This window comes from Propithecus coquereli, unplaced genomic scaffold, assembly GCF_000956105.1.
Source record: "Propithecus coquereli isolate 6110/MARCELLA unplaced genomic scaffold, Pcoq_1.0 Scaffold748, whole genome shotgun sequence".
In the NCBI taxonomy this organism is placed as follows: Eukaryota; Metazoa; Chordata; class Mammalia; order Primates; family Indriidae; genus Propithecus; species Propithecus coquereli.
In genome coordinates this window covers 1057703-1074836 of record NW_012153596.1, presented here as the reverse complement: position 1 = coordinate 1074836, position 17134 = coordinate 1057703, and the positions used below count along the sequence as shown (strand labels likewise).

Here is a 17134-nt window from a genome sequence, read left to right as displayed (position 1 = left end):
GAGGCAGTAGGATCGCTTGAGCCCAGGAGTTTGAGGTTGCTGTGAGCTAGGCTGACGCCACGGCACTCTAGCCCGGGCAACAGAGTGAGACTCTGTCTCCAAAAAAAAAAAAAAAGTCCCCTTCTCCTTTCAGACTCATGTTCCTGCCCAATCCCCTTCCACTACCCCACGCCTGCCAAACACACATCTTCCCCCAGACACATGGAACGTCCAGAATTGGCCTATCCATAGAGACAGAAAGTAGAACTAGGGGCTGCCAGGGCCTGGGGGAGGGGCGTGGGGAGTGACTGCTAATGGCCATACGGTGTTTTGGGGAGATGAAAATGTTCAGAACTAGATAAAGGTGATGACTGCATGACATTGTGAAGGCACTGAATGCCACTGAATTGTATAGTTTAAAATGGTCAAAATGATGAATTTCATGCTATATAAATTTTATCTCAATCAAAATGGTTTTAAACAAAACACACTTTCATGCAATACTGGTGCTCCAGCTCTGACATGTGCCTTTCTTTATTGTAAAAGAAAAAAGCAGTCAACGACAATGCTGGGGCGGGGGCTGGGCAGCTCCTGTCCTCCCAGCATGCCCAACCCGGGCGGAGGGCAGTGGGCACCTGGAGTCCCGGGGACACCACGGGCTGCGCCGGGAGAGCCGAAGAGCCGAAGCTGCGCTGCGTCCCGGATGCTCAGCGGATCTGGCGCGAGGACACAGGAGGCACAGGGGACAGAAGGAAGCAGAGGCATGAGCTGCGGCCCTCTGAGAGCCAGGCTGGTCCCCACCCCACCTTGAGCTGCCCAGCCTGGCATCAGGGCCATCTCAGAGGAGCATCCTTCTCACCGTATATTTGTCCCACTTCTTCTCGGGGTCATAGGGCTCCCAGCGGCTGGCAGGGAAGATGTGCTTGTTCTTCTCATACCAGCTCCTCAGCACCACCTTGCCTGCGTGGGACTGAGGAAGAGAAAAGGCCCAGTACTGCCTCGCAGGCCCGCCTGCCAGCTCCCGCCCTGACTTCTCCAAAGCCCAGACACACCTGCCCTGTCAGGCTCAGGGCACCACCATACCTCATCCTTCTCCACGGTGGCATCACTGAGCAGCCGCACGTCATCATGCACATCAAAGTTAAAGAGTGGCCCTACGGGAGGAAGCAGACATCCCAGTGTCACACTGCTGCCCCTGCGATATCAGGGGAAAGCTGCTGTGGGGGAGGCTAAGCCAGGAGCACTCACCACTCTTCCCTCGTGCCTTGGTGACAATGAAGTCATAGAAGCTGTGATGCTAGGAGCCAAGGGCAGGAAAGCAATAGCTTGATGGCTCATCTCAGCCTGTCCCACCCCCTGTCCGCAAGCCGGATGGTGCACCCACCAGCCCAAGCCAAAGAGCCCAGAGCAGAGTGGGGACTCTTCTGCTGAAGCCCAGGGTTGCGGCACCCACTGTGTGTCCCGGGGCTGAAGGGACTCACATGGGGGATGATTAAGTCCTCCTTGATGTACATGAGCTGCTCTACCCCTGCTGACCTGAGGGAGAAAGGCAGGAGGGTCTGGACGGACAGACAGCATCCTCTGCCCAGGAATGGAGGAAGCTGCCTGCCGAGGAGAGCCTGTAGTCTGGTGAGCCCAGGACTAGCGCCCCATTGTCCTCCACCTTTGGGCTCAGGAGGCAAGGCAGGTGCTCCCTCCTAAGCGGTCTCCAGTGGGAGGGAGAGAGTGAAGAGCAGCCTGATCCTTCTCTCGGGAGCACAGTGCCCAGCACGCCACTTTGCTATGCGGGAACAGTCATCCCGGGTGCCTGGGGTCCAGGCTGGGACTGCAGGCACCACACACACACACACAGATGCACACACAGGTACACGCGCCCTCACCTGAGCTCACTGAAGTCTTTACGAAGGATCTCAAGTGCCTTCTGCAGGAACTGCTGCATCGTGTTGCCCTTTTTCATCTTCATGCGTGGCCCGAGAGCCGGCATCCAGGAAAATGAGCAGTTGGGAAAGGAAGACAGAAGCATGCAGAAGGTCTCTCAAGAAGGTAGAGACTGTAGAGCCTCCTAGAGGTCTGAAGGGGGCTGGGCCCTCTATCCTGCCACCCTCAAGATCCTCCAGGGCTTCCAAAGTCAGGATTTCAGTTCCTCCCCGCTGGACCCAAGGGCCCCGTGCTGCCTACCTTGACGGTCCGCCGGTGCCCAGAGCCATCCCAGTAGCTGAAGGTGATTTCAATCTCCTCACCTGCAAAGCAGAGTTGCCTCTTCGTCTCCAGACCCAGCTATCCCCACCCCACCAAGAGCTGCCTTGGGGCTCAGCACACTGCCCAGGGAACTGGGGGCAGGAGGCCAGCTTGGCCCCAGTGCCAGGCCACATGCATCCAGCTCCTCGAGCACTCAACTCTTGATCTTCTCCTGTTTGGCTTCCCACTCCTGCCGCAGCTCTTCCCGGAGCCGATTCTCCTCCTCCTGGGAGAGGAAACAGGCAGAGCTAGGCCAGGGTTGCTCAGGGCGCACAGTGAGAGCCTCTCCCAGGCTCCGGTCAGGCCAGGCAGCCTTTACCTCCCGGTCTCGGTCAGGCAAAAAGCTTGTGTCCACATCCGGGTTCTTCCCCAATTTCCTCTTCTTTGTGGTGATCTCTGGAGCAAAAGGACTCAAAGAATGTCTCAGCATTATCATGAAAATGGGTTTGATTTCTCAGACTGCCCCGGCCAGGGTCCCTGGAGCACACTTTGAGAACCACTGACCCAGAAGACAAGCCCAAACTCTTCAGCTTGATGCTCTAGGGCAGGGGTTCTAGAGCCTGGTTGCACATTAGAATCACAGGGAGAGCTTTAAAAAATTGATGCTGGGGTCCCATTGCTGGGCCCCCCAAAATGAAACCTCGGAAGGGAGGGAAGAGCCCACCATGCAGTATTTTGTAAAAGCCCTAGTGACACACAGAGAGGCTGACAAACTTCCCCCAGGCCTGCACTGGCCACGTAGCTAGTGCGATGTGCCACAATGGCAATGTTTTGGATGTGTCAGGTTAAATACATGTGCCCCTAAAATGATGGCTGTTTCTTCTTATGTGCTTTACTGTGGCTCCTGGAACACACAAAATGAAAATTGCAGGTGGCTGGCAGGCTCTTCTTTTTGACAGTCCAGCCACTCCCCTAAAGCCATCATGCCCAGCCTGTGGCCACAGCCATACAGTGCCATCCCTAGCCTCAGCCCGTCCCACCACTGTTCTCTGGGCATCACAATTTCTAAAACAGCCTAGACCTGCCACCCTGCCCTCTCCTGAGGCCTGGGATACAACTTGCTCCAAATCCTCCAACGTGTCCACTCTTCCCTGCTCTCTTTCGGTATACACTGCGTCTTTTGACTGAGACACTCTCCCCACCCTCTCCCATCTTTCTGGCTAATGAAATGTCCCTCATTTTTAAGGCTCAACTCAACTGTCCCCCCATGTGACACCTTCCCTGAGTCCTGGGCTAGCCCCCTGGACCCTGAGCACAGCAGCAACCCTGAGTGTCCTGAGTGCATGCTGATCCGTGTGACATCCACTAGGAGAGGGACAACACCCTGTGTGCCGCTGGTCGGGCACAGGCACAGGTATGTGGTATGTGGGGAGCCAGGCTGGCCTTCCTGAGTTGTCCCTGACAGCCCCTCCTTCTCACAGCTGAGACCTACAGTGTCCAACTAGTAGCACTGAATTTCTGTGGCTATGTAAGTTTATGTTGAAACTAATCAAACAGAATTAACAATCTAATGCCCCAGCCACATGAGCCACATGGCAAGTGCTTAGCAAGTGGCTACCATATTGGGCAGCACAAACATTTCCATCATCATAGCAAGTTCAGCCAGCCAGCCTGGTCTAGACTATCTTCTCTCCTCCTCGGTTTATCCTACATGGTACCTCTAAAGGGCAGCTTCTGGAACCTTCCTGACCAGGCACCAGCCTTGCTCTAACAGCCTCTCCCACTGGTGGCCCCTGCCCAGGGGCCGCAGGCCCACTCAAGCCTGGCCTCACCTTCCCTTTCCAGCTCCTCCTCATACATGGCCACCTCCTCCTCCTCCTCGCCTCCCTCTTCCTCCTCCTCCAGAGTGAAGGACAGGCTAGAGATCTTCCGCTTGGCCTCCTTCTTGCGCTCCTTCTCTCGAAGTTTCTCCAGCTTCCTACCAGAGCACAGGTGACTGTCACGCACCACGCCCCACCCTCAGGTCCCTTCCCTGACCCAGAGCCACTGTGTACTCAGTGTGGGGGCCACTGAGTGCAGGCTGGGCCTCCCCAGCACCCTAGAGGGATTCTACTGCCTAGGTCACTTCAAGCTCACAGGCAGGGCTCTGATTATGACACAGCGGGCGCAGCAGGCCACAGGGGTCACAGGATGGAGAGGAATGGCACCCGATGAAAGGAAAGGGCCCAGACAGGACTCAGCGCCTTCGCAGAGGAACAGAAAGGGACGGACAAAGCACAGAGGTAAGACTTTAGTGTGGGCCCAAAAAGGTGGGGGAGAGAGAAATACAAACCCCAAACTACACACTACACCTGTTCCCAAAGCAGGAAATGGGGTCCCCTGCAAGATACAAAGACAGCCTGGGCCGCCCCCAGGAGCTCCCAGGCACTAGCTCCACTTGAGCCCACCGGGGAGAAGACCCACAGCTGCAGCTCCTTGGACTGCTCCTTCTTGGCCAGCTGCTTCTCCCGCTCCTTCACCAGCGCCTCCTGCTTGGCCTTCATGTCATTCAGGGTCACTAGACCTGGGAAGCAAGGAGACGTGAGGGGAAGGGTCACTCACCCAGGGCCAGTGAAGGAGTGGCCCTGGGCCGGGGGAGGGTGGCATGCACACCGCGCTCACCCACGGTGCTGGACTTGAGCTCGGCCTCCACGGCATCGTAGTGTGCGGAGAACTTCTTGTCAATGTTGGATTTCATTATGTTCTCCTGCCGGGGAGCGGGGCAGCAATGAGTGTGGGAGCAGCAACCTGGGTTCTAGTCCTAGGTCTGCCCCTGGACTCACTACAATGTGACCCTGGAAAACACATGTCCCCTTTCCTTTGTTGATGCAAGGTTCCATGAGACTGGGAGGGGCTCTTCTAGTGCCCAGGGAGCCAAATGGGGTCATTTCCCTTTGATCCCTGCAGTGCTCTGGCCCCTCCAGATCTCCTGTTGGGGACCAGAGCCCTCTCAGTGGCCTGGAGCCACAGACCCTACTGACCTTTGGCCTTTCCATGCTCAGTCTTTAAGATGAAGCTCCTGAGACCCAAGCCAAGGAGTGTCAGGAGAGGGCAAAGAAGGAAAGAATGGCTGAGGGACCAGCCCCTCCCTGAGCAGTTTTCCTCCCTGCAGTGCCAGATGTGGCCAATAACTTCCCATGAAACCTCCTCTCTTCGGCCCCGGCCCCAGCCCACTTGGTACCACATAGATCCTTCTCTGACTGGTGAGCCCCAAGGGAGGTGGTCAGCAGTGAAATATACCTTCAGCTTGCCAGAGAGTCCCCACTGAGACAGTGGGGCCAGGGCAGGGGAGTGAACTGAGGCTGCAGGACCTCAGCATGGAGGCTGCTTCCTCAGGCCGGGCTTCTGCACTTAGCTGGGGTAGGAGCCTGCTCTGCCCTCCAGCCCTGAGTCCCTGCTTTTCTGCTGAGTCTCCCTCAGTGGCTTGAGCTGAGATCCTCATCCTCCATCCCTGACTGCCCGCCATCACAGGTCCCTCATCAGAGCGCTGGGCGAACCACTCGCATCCCAGAGGCCGGGGCCTGCCAATGTCACAGGGGCAGAGGCTGTGGACTGAGCCTCGGCGCCGGTGCACCGGCCAGGCCTGCTTGGGCCTCCCTGTGCCTCCCCTGCGGGGAGAGCCTGCCCTTCCCGGTAGCACTGGATCGGGGCAGAGGACTGGCGCTGAGGGCTCAGGGGCCCAGGAGGGGCCGGAAGGGCCCGCCCCGCCCAACTGTCAGCAAGAGAAACACTAACTGTAGCTCCCTCCTGCCGGAGCCTTATCACAAGCTAGAAGTCTCAGATTCTGAGACGGCCCGATCCTGTGGAGGGGACGGTCACCGGCTTGCTTCTATCCCAGGCTTGAGGTCAGCGAGCAAGGTTCCCGCCCCCCGGCTCGCAGCCCGCGCTCAGAGCCTGCAGCCGAGGATCACCCAGCGCCGGAGTGTCGCGTCGCACCGCGCCGCCAGGGGGCCGGGGCGCGCGCATGCTCCGAGGCACCCCGGGCCGGCCCCCACCTCTGCGATCCGCTGCTTCATCTGCTCCATCTGCTCGCGCTGCTTCTCCCGCTTCTTCATCAGGTGCATGGCGCGGCCCGCCTCACTCGCAGCGCCCTTGTACTGAGCCATAGCGGCGGCGGCGGCGGCGGCGGCGGCGACAGCGACTGCGGCCCAGCTGAGTCTCGGCGGCGGCGGCGGTAGCAGCCAGCGGCAGGAGCGGCGGCGCCCGTGCAGTCCGCTGACGCCCGCGCCGTGACGTCAGCCGCCAGGAGACGCACGGGCGCCCCGCCCCGCGCCAGCTGTCCCGGGCGTGGCCGCCTCCCGCCCCGCCCCTCCGGCTCCTGGTTCCCTGCGTTGACTCCCGTCCCGCCCTCCTCTGCCTGCCCCTTGGTGACCCGAGAGGCTGGGTCCCCCAGCTTCCTGCGTTTCCTCGACGTTAGCCCGACCAAGGCGGGGCCTACAGTCCCTCTACTCCCTCCTCTCGACCCCAGGGCTCGGACTACCCCTTCCACTTCTTTGATGTTGACCCCAGCCCTAGGCCAGACCTCTTGGTCCCAGGCTTCCTCCCTGCCTGAGGCCAGGACCCGGTTCTCAGCCCCTCCCCTCGACTTATATCCCTGTCCCCCTGCTTCAACTTTGGCCCCCATCCAAGGCTAGGCCCGGGTCCCCTTGCCTCCTCAGACCAGAGGTTGCCCCTGGTCCCCTCTGCCTCCTCCTTTTGACCCAGAAGCTAGGACCCCAGCGCCCTCCCTTCCTCGACGCCCAACTCCCGGCCCTTCCCTCTGCCTGGACCATTGAGGGTCACAGTCCTGGTGCCAGCATCAACTCACTGGGTGAAGAATGCCACCTTTTACAGTCAGGAAGTGGCCAAATGTGAGCCCCAACTCAGGGAGCCAGAACCCTGCCAAGTACCCAACTTTTGGGAAATAAACCTTAAGATCCAGTTCAGTTTCCACAGTTTTATTGGGAGGTTTTGTTTTCTGTGAAATACACTAGAGGTTTAGGAAGGGGACACGTTCACTTTGCGAGATAAGGGTTTCCCACCACTAAAGGAAAGGCATGGGGTGGGGCACGCTGGGTTGGGATCCGTTTCCCACCTCCTTCTGCTATGCTCACACTTCTTTTCGCTCTCAGCCAGTACCACACAACACAAACACAAAGACAAAAGCAAAACAGCAAGAGCAACCTCCGATGGGGCCACACCCAAGCCTTCTCCCCTCCCCAGGCTGGGCCAGGGCTGGGAGGGGCAGGGCAGCTCACTCTACAGCCACCAGGCCACACCTGAAGGCTACAGGCTCAGATGGGGTAGGCCAAAGTTAATAAATTAGAATAAATTAGGGGGAGGAATGCAACTTTGTGCTGGGAGGGCCCCTTCTCTCCAACACGCAAGAGAGTTGGTGGGGGGAGGCAGGGGGCATCTCCAAAGGCCACTACAGTGGGGGTAAGAGCGGTGGGGGCAGAAGTCAGCTTTTCTTTCACGTTCTTTCCAAACAGAGCAGAAGAATTATGGGTGGGGGGAAGAGACACACACAAGGAGAGGAACCCTCTTTTCCTAAGATAAGGAAGGGCCAAGAAAGAGGATGCTAACCAACCCCCCCATCTCCCAAACCATCACTAAGGTTAAGGATTTGGTCAGTGAATCAATGAGGTGGGTGATGGGAATGTGGTGGGGGAAGCAGAGGAGGCTGGAAACAGGTGTCCAGCCACACATCTCCCCAGCCCTCGGGCAGAACAGACACAGGTGGGAGGAGGGCGGCAGGGGCCGGGGCAGGGGCAGCAATCACTGGTCAGCCTCTCCGAAGACGTCATTCTGTTTGCGCTTCATGTTCTCAAAGTCAAAGGCGGAGCCAGCCATCCGTTTGTAGATGTCTTTGATGTCGTTGCAGGTTGTCTCAAAGTGTGTAGTGGCATCATAGGAGCACGAACAGAACACCTGGAAACAGCCAAAGCCCGGGGCCCGGGGTGAGTTGGGCAGGGGCCCTGGGTGGGCAGCCAGGAGCTGGGGCCGGGACAGGCTGCTTACCTGGCTCTCGGAACCATCATCAGTGGGCTCATACAAGTCACTGATAGCCACAAACCTGAGGAGCAGATGGAGGAGAGGGGACAGGCCTCACAATGGGCCTTGTCCTTCCTGGGCTGCCAACCCCCTCTCCCCATGGGGCTCAGCCCAGCCCCTCACTTCTGGTCAATAGGCTCCAGCAGCTCTAGGGCCGGCTCCACCTCCTTCTCAGGCTCCATGGTCTCCACTGTGGTGCTGGCAATGGCGATGTACTTGCCCTGTGCAGCCACGTTGTGCGCGTAGGAGATCATGCACACGTAGATGTCTGGCCACAGGAAGCACCGTGTTAATGCAGACCGGAGGCACCAGCCGCGCAGAGAGGGCTTCTGGGCGCTGGGCACAGTTCTGGCCTGCCTGCCCGTCTGCAGCCTCACAAAGCAGGCAGCTTCCAAGACATCACCCGCATGGAGGAGAAGGGTCCAAGAAACCCAAACCCTAGGGCCCCAAATCATGACTGCAATGTGGGTCCCATGTTTCCTGTGGAGGGATCAGGCAGGGTACCCCGAGGCTGACAGGGAGAGGCAGAGCCACCCCAGTAAGCACACATGAGGAAGTGGCCACCTACCTGACTTCCTGTTGACCTGGTTCTGGGGGATGATGATTTGGCAGGAGTTGGCGTCGTTGGTGTTCTTGATAGGGTGGCTAAGGATACAGATGATGCGGATAACCTGGCCAGCCTTCCGCACACGGTCTGGGATGTAGCTGGGGTCACAGATTAGCTGCTTGCAGCGGGCCACCTGTGAAGGCACCAGAAGGCCTTGCTCCTGTCGGATCACTCTTCTAGGTGGCCATGGGGCTGGGCCCACAGTGAGGACAGGCAGCTCTGACAGACAGGGTGCTCCTCTGATCTGTCACCACTGTAGCACATGGCCCCACCCTATAGCTCAGGGAGGCGGGCCCCAACGCACAGGGCTGGGCAACCCCCCTGCTGAGGCACTGTGACCAAGAACACTTTCTGGACCACAGGCATAGCACATGGCTTTCAGAGAGACCTCTCGCCAACAGTCATGGCTCCACAGACTTCTCTTGGACCCTGGTTCCCAGCTCCAAGGCCCTCAGAGTCAATCTCACTAGGAACAGAGCCCCTAAGGTAGCCAGGCGCCACCCCAGCCATGGTGACTGCACTGCGTGGGGAAGGCTCACCTCTCCCTCAGACTTCACGCCTACCACCTTGCCATTCTCCATGATGATGTCATCCACAGGTTTATTCAGCATATATGTCCCCCCATAGATGGCACTCAATCTGTTGAGAGGAAGGTAATGGTGAAGGCCCCCACCCAAGAGAAACAGGCACCAATTCTACCACACCCCCCACAGCATGGTGCAGAGAAGGCTGCTCCAGGCAGGCAGGAGTCCGGAGGCCCCGTGTCCATCCCAGCTCTATCACTGCCGCAAGCTCTGCTCCCTCTGAGGATGCTCCTTCCTCTCTGGAGCTTCTACCCAGAATATTCTGCCAAGGGCTAACCTGAATATGGCACAAGGGAATAGTTTCACACAGAAAGAGCCGGGGGAGGCCAAAATGAAGGACTCTCTGGAGAAGGGCCTGCTCCCAGCTAAGCCCTGACTCAAGGTTCCGGGGACCTGGGGCCCAGTCCTGGTGGTGCCAGGAGCTGAGCAGACCACATCTGTGAACACCTACTTTTGTGACTCTGCACTTCAACGCATCAGGGCTGTACCCCATCACCCAAGGATGGAGTGAAGTAAATGAAGACCACAGATTGGAAAATGTGAAATGCTATGGAAATGCTCAAGGGAGCCATTTCCATTTTGGGCCTCAGTCCAAATTAGTCAGTAATGTCAACTCAAAAAAGCCATATCCTCACCTTGCAAAGCCCTGGGGCAGCTCACCCAGGCCATAGAGTGGGTATAAATACGGGCTCTTGCCATACCGAGCCAGGGACTCGCTGTACAACTTGATGCGGTTAATGGTCTCAAGACAGGGCTGGTCCAGGTAGCTGGGGGGACAGGGGTGAGGGGAAACACTCCAATAGCAGCATCCCTGGCTCACCCCCACCCAGGCACCAGGCCAGCCTTCCCACCACCCTGAATGGCCTGGGGAGGATGTGACTCAAATGTAGGGGAGATGTGTGGGGTGGGTGGAGGGAGCAGCAGGCAGGTGTGGGGAGGGCAGGGGACGGGCAAGGCGAGGGGGCTGCCGCCACACCAGCTTCCCCTCACTCATCAGTGCGGTAGAGCGCCAGGGCATGGCCAGTGAAATCGATGACATCTTGGCCCAGGTCAAACTTCCGGTAGACATCACGCATGCTGGTAGTCTGGGGGTCGACACCCTCGAAGGTCTTGGGGTCATTCTCATCGAAGTTTGCCACAAACACCAGGAACTTGCGGAAGCGCCGTTTCTCAAACATGCCCATTAGATCTGAGGAAGGTGGTGTGAGGAGACCCTTCACACCAGTGGAACACAAAACTCTCCTTCCCAGCAGGGCAGGCCAAACAAAGCAGGCACGCTAGGTCCCGGCTGAGCTATCGTGTAACCTGAAGTTAACCCCTCTACCCTCCTGGCCTCGGTTTCCCCACCTGTATGAAGAGGGGGTTGGGCTAGACAGACTCTGAGGTCCCTCCTGGCTCTGACACTCTGGGATGTCTTGGGGGTCCAGTGGAGCCCCTGCCAAAGGCTGAAGTCTTTCAAAAAGGAGTCCCCCTCCCCATCCCTGCTACACGTGGACTTTCCTCCTGGCACCCAGCCGTAAAGTGCTATGGTCCTATGTGAGGAATGTGACTTTGGGCAAGGGGGTATCCTATTCTGGACGGCTTCCTTGCCACCTATCCTGAGAACAGTCTGCTTCCTCCACCCCGCTATTCGCTGGCTCAGGGGACCCACACTCACTGGAAGCCAAGGCCTCGGTCTCAGTGGATGGCACTTTGTAGATCTTGCCCCCCTTGTAGACAAAGCTGCCCTCTACCACCTTGAAGTCCAGGTAGCGAGTCACCTCTGTATACAGTAGCATCTTTACCAGCTGTCCTGTGGGGGAGTGGGGGTGACATCAGCACAGCTCTCTCCAGAAGCACTAGCTGGTCTGGCTGCCCCTTCTCTGGAGCCTGACTGTCCTCTGGTCTTCCCAATCACTCCCCACAATCCCTCCTTCATCTCCCTCACCGTTGGCCATGAGGAATTTGGGGATCAGGTCAACGTTCCAGTCTCGGCCCCGGCCCATCGACTCGGGGGGGCCCTCCAACAATTGAAAACGCTTATATAGCTGTAAACAGAAGGGAGAGAAAAAGACATACCTCAAGGACTACCCCTCCTTCTTCCACCCTCCTTCCCCAAAAAAACTGGGGAGCTGCTTCAACCCTGTGCCCCTATGTGAGAGGTTATAGGGTTGGGCCCGGGCAGCCTCACCTCCTCCAGGGGTGTGATAGAGGAGCTCTCGCCCCCATAGTAGGGGTTCCGGTCCATGTGCAGCACCTTCTTCCCGTTCACAGACATGATGCCTGACAGGATGCATTCCTGGGGGAGGGGTGACATTTGCTGCACTCCCACCTGCCTACGTCCCCACCAGCAACCATGATCTGTTCCCCACAGCAAACCTGCCCCAAAGGACAGATCCTTCCACCCCCAGCTGGTCCCCTCGTCTAAAATTGGGGGTGATGGCTTCGTGTGACCGAAATCTCCTTTGTAACCTTGCTGGGCAAAGAAGTGAACAAGGAGAGAGAAATAACGGAGGATTTGAGGGAGGCAGAGCATCCAGTGCCAACATGCCAAGAAAGTCATCTATCTCCTTAGAGAGCACAAAAAGGCAGACAAGACACAATGAGCCATAGAGGAGACCCAGCTATGCGGCAAAGGGCACCCAAAAGGGAAGCTAAGAAAGGTTTAGCACAGTCCTTGAAATCGCAGGCCCCACCCTGGGCTGCTCTTTCTTCAAACATCAGGAGCCCCTGACCCTGCCTGAGCCTTCGCCGCCATGTCCACGGGAGGGGCGTCTGGGCCCAGACTGAGGAAGAGTCTCGCAGGGGACTGGGCCAATGGGGTTTGGGGGAAAGGGGAACAGGGAAAATAAACACCCTTACCAGTCACTGTCACTAGCCCAAGGACAAAGGCTGCAGATACTACTCCGCCTGAGGTCTCCATAGGAAACCGGGGTGGGGTAGCGGGAATGTGGTCGCTGCCCCTACAGTTGCTTCTTCTGGAACATTCCCTGGGTGCCGTGGCCCCAGAAGAAGCTGGGAAGGCAGGATGAGGGCTCACCCTGGGGAAGCCCCCCACCCTAAATCCTTGGACTTCATCCCTACCGGGATTAGCGAAAGATGGGAGGGGATGAGGGCTGAGTAGGCGGGGTCGGGGGAATCGGGCGGAGTGGGGTGAGTTTTCCAGCCCAGCACGTAGGAGTAGGGAAGATCAGAGAGGGCCGGGGGTCGGCAACCTGGGAGTCGAGGAGGCGGGCAGGAGGGGGGGCCCTTCGGGGAGACGGAGCCATGGTAGAGAGTAGAGATAACGTCGCGGGGGGACTGGTGGGGTGGGCACGGCGCTGGCTTTTTGGGGACCGGAGTGCAGAAGATGGCAGTGATGGGAGGATGGGGCCGGCGGCTGCATCATCGCAGGGGGTGGGGAGGGCACGATGCGGGGCCAAGGGCGCCCAAGACCGCACTTACGGTAAGGCCGGTCCCCAGCACGATCACATCGTATTCCTCGTCCATGGTCAGGCCTAGGTGCCAGCGCCCGTTCGGCTCCTCCTCCTCCTTCACCACAGCAGTAGCCGCCGACGACGCCGCTGCCGCCGCAGTGGACCAAAGATGGCGGCGTAACGGACGCCGCCCGACCCCTCCGCCGCGTCAAAGAGTCCCGCCCCCTTCCAGCGCCCCGCTGCACCCGGACAGGGCCACCGCCTCCCTGGCTCGTCTCCCGGGAGGGCTGCCAGGGCCCGGGCCCCAGCACCAGCGCGGCTCCGCGGCCGACGCTGCTTGTCAAGGGCCAAGAGAAGAGCGGGGCTGGGCGGGGCGGCCCGGCGCCCAGTGCTGCGGCACAGGAGGGATCCGTGCGCGCGCCCCGCCCCGCCCCCCGGGAGACTCGGCGCGGCCCCGCGGTCCGGGCGCGCGCCGCTGCGGCAGCCGGGGGCGGGCCGTCTCACGACGCGAGGGCTGCCACTGTCACTGAGGCGCGGAAGCAAACCACCACTCTTCCCTGACAGCCCCCTCCTTACCCTAACCGGTGAGGGGCCCACCTTGCAGAAGACCCTCCTTGCTTTCCCGATCCCGGAGATGCCTTCCCGCCTCCCCTGCTTGGCCTGGCTGGGCAACATCCGGGCGCCTTTTTCCGCATCTCTCAGCCAAGCGCAGTCCTAATGCCCAGCACAGAAATGAGCGACATGAGGGCCAACACATTGCGATCCGTCTTTATTTTATTAGGAAGGAAACAACCGATTACCCCAGGCTCCTGCCAACATGCCAGAAACCCAGTGATCACACCCAGCCCACCTGTCGTCGCGGTCCCTTCCTTCTCAGGCCATATAAACAAACCCCAGTGTACTGCTTATTGTTAGCACAGCATCACAAAAACGATAACGACAGACAAGCCGGACAGAATTTAGTACTTCCACACTCCCTAAACTCATGGAACCTCAAGCTCATGGCTGCTGCAGGGAGTTTCATGAATCTTAGGGAGGGAGCATTTGCTACACAAAAGCACTATAAACAGCAAGAGATAATGGTGGAGAGACAATAAATAAGGAAAAAAGGGGAGGAGAAACAGGACCAGAGAACTAATGTTCCCTACCCCTCACAATGACTGAGCCTGGGAGATGTGTCTAATATCTATGCAGAGTATGTACACCTTGTTGGTAGAGATGGAGGCAGCCCCAGGGAAGCCCCTCAGTAGGCTGAAGAGGGAGCAAGACTGGCTGAGGGGAGCTTGGGGTTCATGCTGTGGTAGAAAGAGGGGAAGCCCTTCCCATCCAGTGTGCCACAAGGTGGGAAAGTGACAACCATCATCCCCTCTACCTTGCCCCCCCCAAACTGGCACAGGGTCACACGATCTGGGTCAAAGAGATGGTGGGGCCTTTGTGGTCGTCAAAGCGATCCATGGTCTTGAGGCTGAGGATCATGTGCAGGCCATAGGTGAAGATGAAGAGCATGAACAGGGAGGTGAGCAGCCCCATCCAGATGCCTGGGGAGAAGAAGCCAGCACAGTCGCTGGCATAGGAAAACTGCTCACCCATCACGTTGAAAGCCTGGATCTGGGGGACACAAGGATGCAGGTCAGAAAGGACCATGTGGCCCCACAGGAGGGAGGTCCAGCAAGGACTGGGATGGGGCAGCTGGGACTCTTCAGGCCTCTCCTCCCCTCTCTACTGGTGCTCTGCTACCATCAGCCTGGGCTCCCCCACCTGAAGCTGGTACTCTCCCTGCTCCATACCTGGAAGTCCTGAAGAGTCAGCATCCAGAGTGAGGGCTGTGTGCGGGGCACAAGGAGACTTCCTTTCTTGCTTTCACTGCTGACATACTCGCAGTGGAAGGAGTAGATGCTGGGCCCTGTGACCTGGGAAGCATTGAAGTAGGCAACAGAGCCATTGCCATGGATTTCCAGGTGCTCCATGGTAAACCAGTGACGGGCAGACACTGGGTAGAAGCGGTTGGCCAGAATGAACCTGGGGAAGGCAGCAGGGCTGTAAAGCCAGCTGAGGAGACTGGAGCCTCGCCAGCCTACCCACATCTGAACTGCCCCCAGGACTCACTTGAATGTCACTGTAGTTCCAAAGAGTTGTTCGTAAGTCAGCGAGAGCCTGCAGGGCCAGAGTAAGAGGCATGCTGTCAGGCTCTGGGAGGGCCTTGAGCATCTTAAAGGAAGGAGCAAATCCCTTGGGTCTGCTCCTACCTAAGCTGCCCCAGGTCTTTGTAGCCACCTGAAGAGGCAGTGTCCCCACTTGACAAATAGGAAAACTGAGGATTCAGTCATATTGCAAGCAGGAACAGAGCTGGAAGCCAGCATCTAAGTCTCCCACCTCCAGCTTAGGGCTCCTTCCTCTGGTTACCCTGAGCGCACTGCCCCTCCTTTTTCTCCCTCTTGGAGTCACTAAGGTGCCTGGGTTGGGCTTTGGGGGTGAGGGCAAACAGGAGGCTATAGGAGCCCCAGAAGTGGCTCAGGTAATTGGCCTGGTATTTGCCCACATGCAGTCCCAGAGGTTTTGCTCAAGGGGGAGGTGACAGGTTCCCAGGTAACTATGAGGTGTTAACAACAAAGGTCCCAACCCAATACTGGCAAGCATGGGGAGGCAGAACTCTCAGCAATTCCCCCTCCAATAGCCCACTAGTGGCTCTACCCTGTGATGTGATACCACCTGCATTTTCAGGGTGACCATGTCCAACCAAGACCAAAGCCATCCCTGCCCCTAATACACACACCTGATCCCAGCTCCCCACCTTGGCCCCAATCCACAGGGGCAGGAATGGAACCTGTGGCAGCATAGTCCTCCCCAACCTAATGCCCTTACTTGGCAATGGAGTCATTCCAGAAGGAGCCAGTCAGGTTGAGCTCCTGCACCCCAAAGGTGAGGGAGGTCAGGTCTTTCCACTGGCCGTCGTATGCTACAGAGAAGTTTTGGGCCCAGAACAGGATCCGGGGGGCAGTGTCATTGTAACTCACAGGGGCATGGGTCACAGTTGATGCAGGCTGTTTTTGTAGCAGCTGGCGACCTATCCCCCCAGCCACCATGGCTACATCACGGGCCACCTGTGGAAACACCCGACAAGCCTCCTCTCAACAGCCCTGGGAGCAAGCCCTGACCCAACTGTCATGCCCTTCCTCCCCTCCCCACTGGATACCCTGTCCACCATCTAGAAGTCCCAGTGGTCAGAGGCAGCCCTTCCTCCAGGAAGCTTTCCCTGCTGGCCCCTAAGCCCTGATGATACTCCTAGACCCTCAAACTTGGGATCACTTGCCTTAGTGTCCAATTATGCCACCCATAAGGCTCACAGGGCAAGATGGAAAGCTGCCCTCTGAAGGACGAAGTGGGACTTGACTGCTCATCCTAGTCCTCTCCAGAGTTGCCCCAAAGAGTTGAGAGTTACTCCACAGCGGTCCCCTGTCTGCTGCTTCCCCAACCCTGAGACTCCCGGGGGGCCCTGACTGTGGCATACACCTCCACCTCCAGGCAGACTTGCCACACTGCCTCTCCCCACTGCTTCAGAGCCCCTGCCAGAAGGGCACATACCCTGGAAGGGCGGATTGCCGTGAGGGCCGCTGTATATGGGACATCTTCGGACTTGAGTGTGCTCAGCACCTGCCCGATGACCTCATCTGAGGGGTGATGGGGAGAGCAGACACCCAGGTCACCAGACAGCCTGCTTAAAGAAATGCTCCCCACCATCCATCTGCTTTAGAAACCTTCTAGACCTGTGGTCCCCAACCCCCAGGCCACGGACAGCTACCAGTTGGTAGCCTGCTAGGACCCGGGCCACACAGCAGGAGGTGAGTGTTGGGAAAGCGAACAAAGCTTCATATGTATTTACAGCCACTCCCCATCACTCGCATCGCCACCTGAGCTCTGCCTCCTGTCAGATCAGCAGCGGCATTACATTCTCATAGGAGCGCGAACCCACTGTAAACCGTACATGCAGAGATCTAGGTTGCACATTCCTTATGAGAATCTAATGCCTGATGATCTGAGGTGGAGCTGAGGTGGTGATGCTAGTGCTGAGGATTGGCTGCAAATACAGATTATCATTAGCAGATGGGTTTGCACAGAGACCATAATAAACCAATTGCTTGCAGACTCATATCAAAACTCTATCAGTGACCGGGCACGGTGGCTCATGCCTGTAATCCTGGCACTCTGGGAGGCCGAGGCGGGCGGACTGTTTGAGCTCAGGAGTTAGAGACCAGCCTGAGCAAGAGCGAGATCCCGTCTCTACTAAAAAAAATAGAAAGAAATTATCTGGACAACTAAAA

At 58.0% G+C, this 17134-nt stretch overlaps 3 protein-coding genes across 4 annotated transcripts in view; all 3 read right to left on the bottom strand.

Moving 5' to 3' along the window:
- Positions 1 to 489: 489 nt before the first annotated feature.
- FAM50A (family with sequence similarity 50, member A) lies at positions 490 to 6422 on the bottom strand. The gene is made up of 13 exons (XM_012661978.1): positions 6192 to 6422; positions 4819 to 4903; positions 4621 to 4720; positions 3990 to 4135; positions 2537 to 2613; positions 2377 to 2443; positions 2158 to 2219; positions 1860 to 1936; positions 1461 to 1515; positions 1228 to 1276; positions 1063 to 1133; positions 839 to 949; positions 490 to 695 (listed from the first exon to the last, which is right to left on the bottom strand). The coding sequence occupies exons 1-13, from the start codon at positions 6300 to 6302 to the stop codon at positions 687 to 689; spliced, it is 1020 nt and encodes a 339-aa protein (XP_012517432.1). The 5' UTR covers positions 6303 to 6422; the 3' UTR covers positions 490 to 686.
- A 699-nt stretch (positions 6423 to 7121) lies between these two features.
- On the bottom strand, positions 7122 to 13185 carry GDI1 (GDP dissociation inhibitor 1). Of its 2 annotated transcripts, XM_012661975.1 has the most exons (11): positions 12844 to 13185; positions 11591 to 11698; positions 11348 to 11447; positions 11078 to 11212; positions 10411 to 10609; positions 10056 to 10187; positions 9376 to 9475; positions 8798 to 8969; positions 8353 to 8497; positions 8197 to 8251; positions 7122 to 8106 (listed from the first exon to the last, which is right to left on the bottom strand). In XM_012661975.1, the coding sequence occupies exons 1-11, from the start codon at positions 12886 to 12888 to the stop codon at positions 7954 to 7956; spliced, it is 1344 nt and encodes a 447-aa protein (XP_012517429.1). In that variant the 5' UTR covers positions 12889 to 13185; the 3' UTR covers positions 7122 to 7953. The 2 variants fall into 2 exon arrangements, with proteins under 2 accessions (XP_012517429.1, XP_012517431.1); XM_012661977.1 differs by lacking the exons at positions 11591 to 11698; positions 12844 to 13185 and having other exon boundaries at positions 11078 to 11207; positions 11348 to 11406.
- Positions 13186 to 13567: 382 nt separating this feature from the next.
- The window catches only part of ATP6AP1 (ATPase, H+ transporting, lysosomal accessory protein 1), a 9588-nt gene continuing 6021 nt past the window's right edge, over positions 13568 to 17134 (bottom strand). The window contains exons 6-10 of the mRNA XM_012661974.1: positions 16398 to 16483; positions 15678 to 15916; positions 14922 to 14969; positions 14603 to 14834; positions 13568 to 14423 (exon numbers count right to left, since the gene is read on the bottom strand). Of these exons, the coding sequence (XP_012517428.1) occupies positions 14214 to 14423; positions 14603 to 14834; positions 14922 to 14969; positions 15678 to 15916; positions 16398 to 16483 (815 nt within the window). The 3' untranslated portion in view covers positions 13568 to 14213. The remainder of the gene's footprint in view (positions 14424 to 14602; positions 14835 to 14921; positions 14970 to 15677; positions 15917 to 16397; positions 16484 to 17134) is intronic.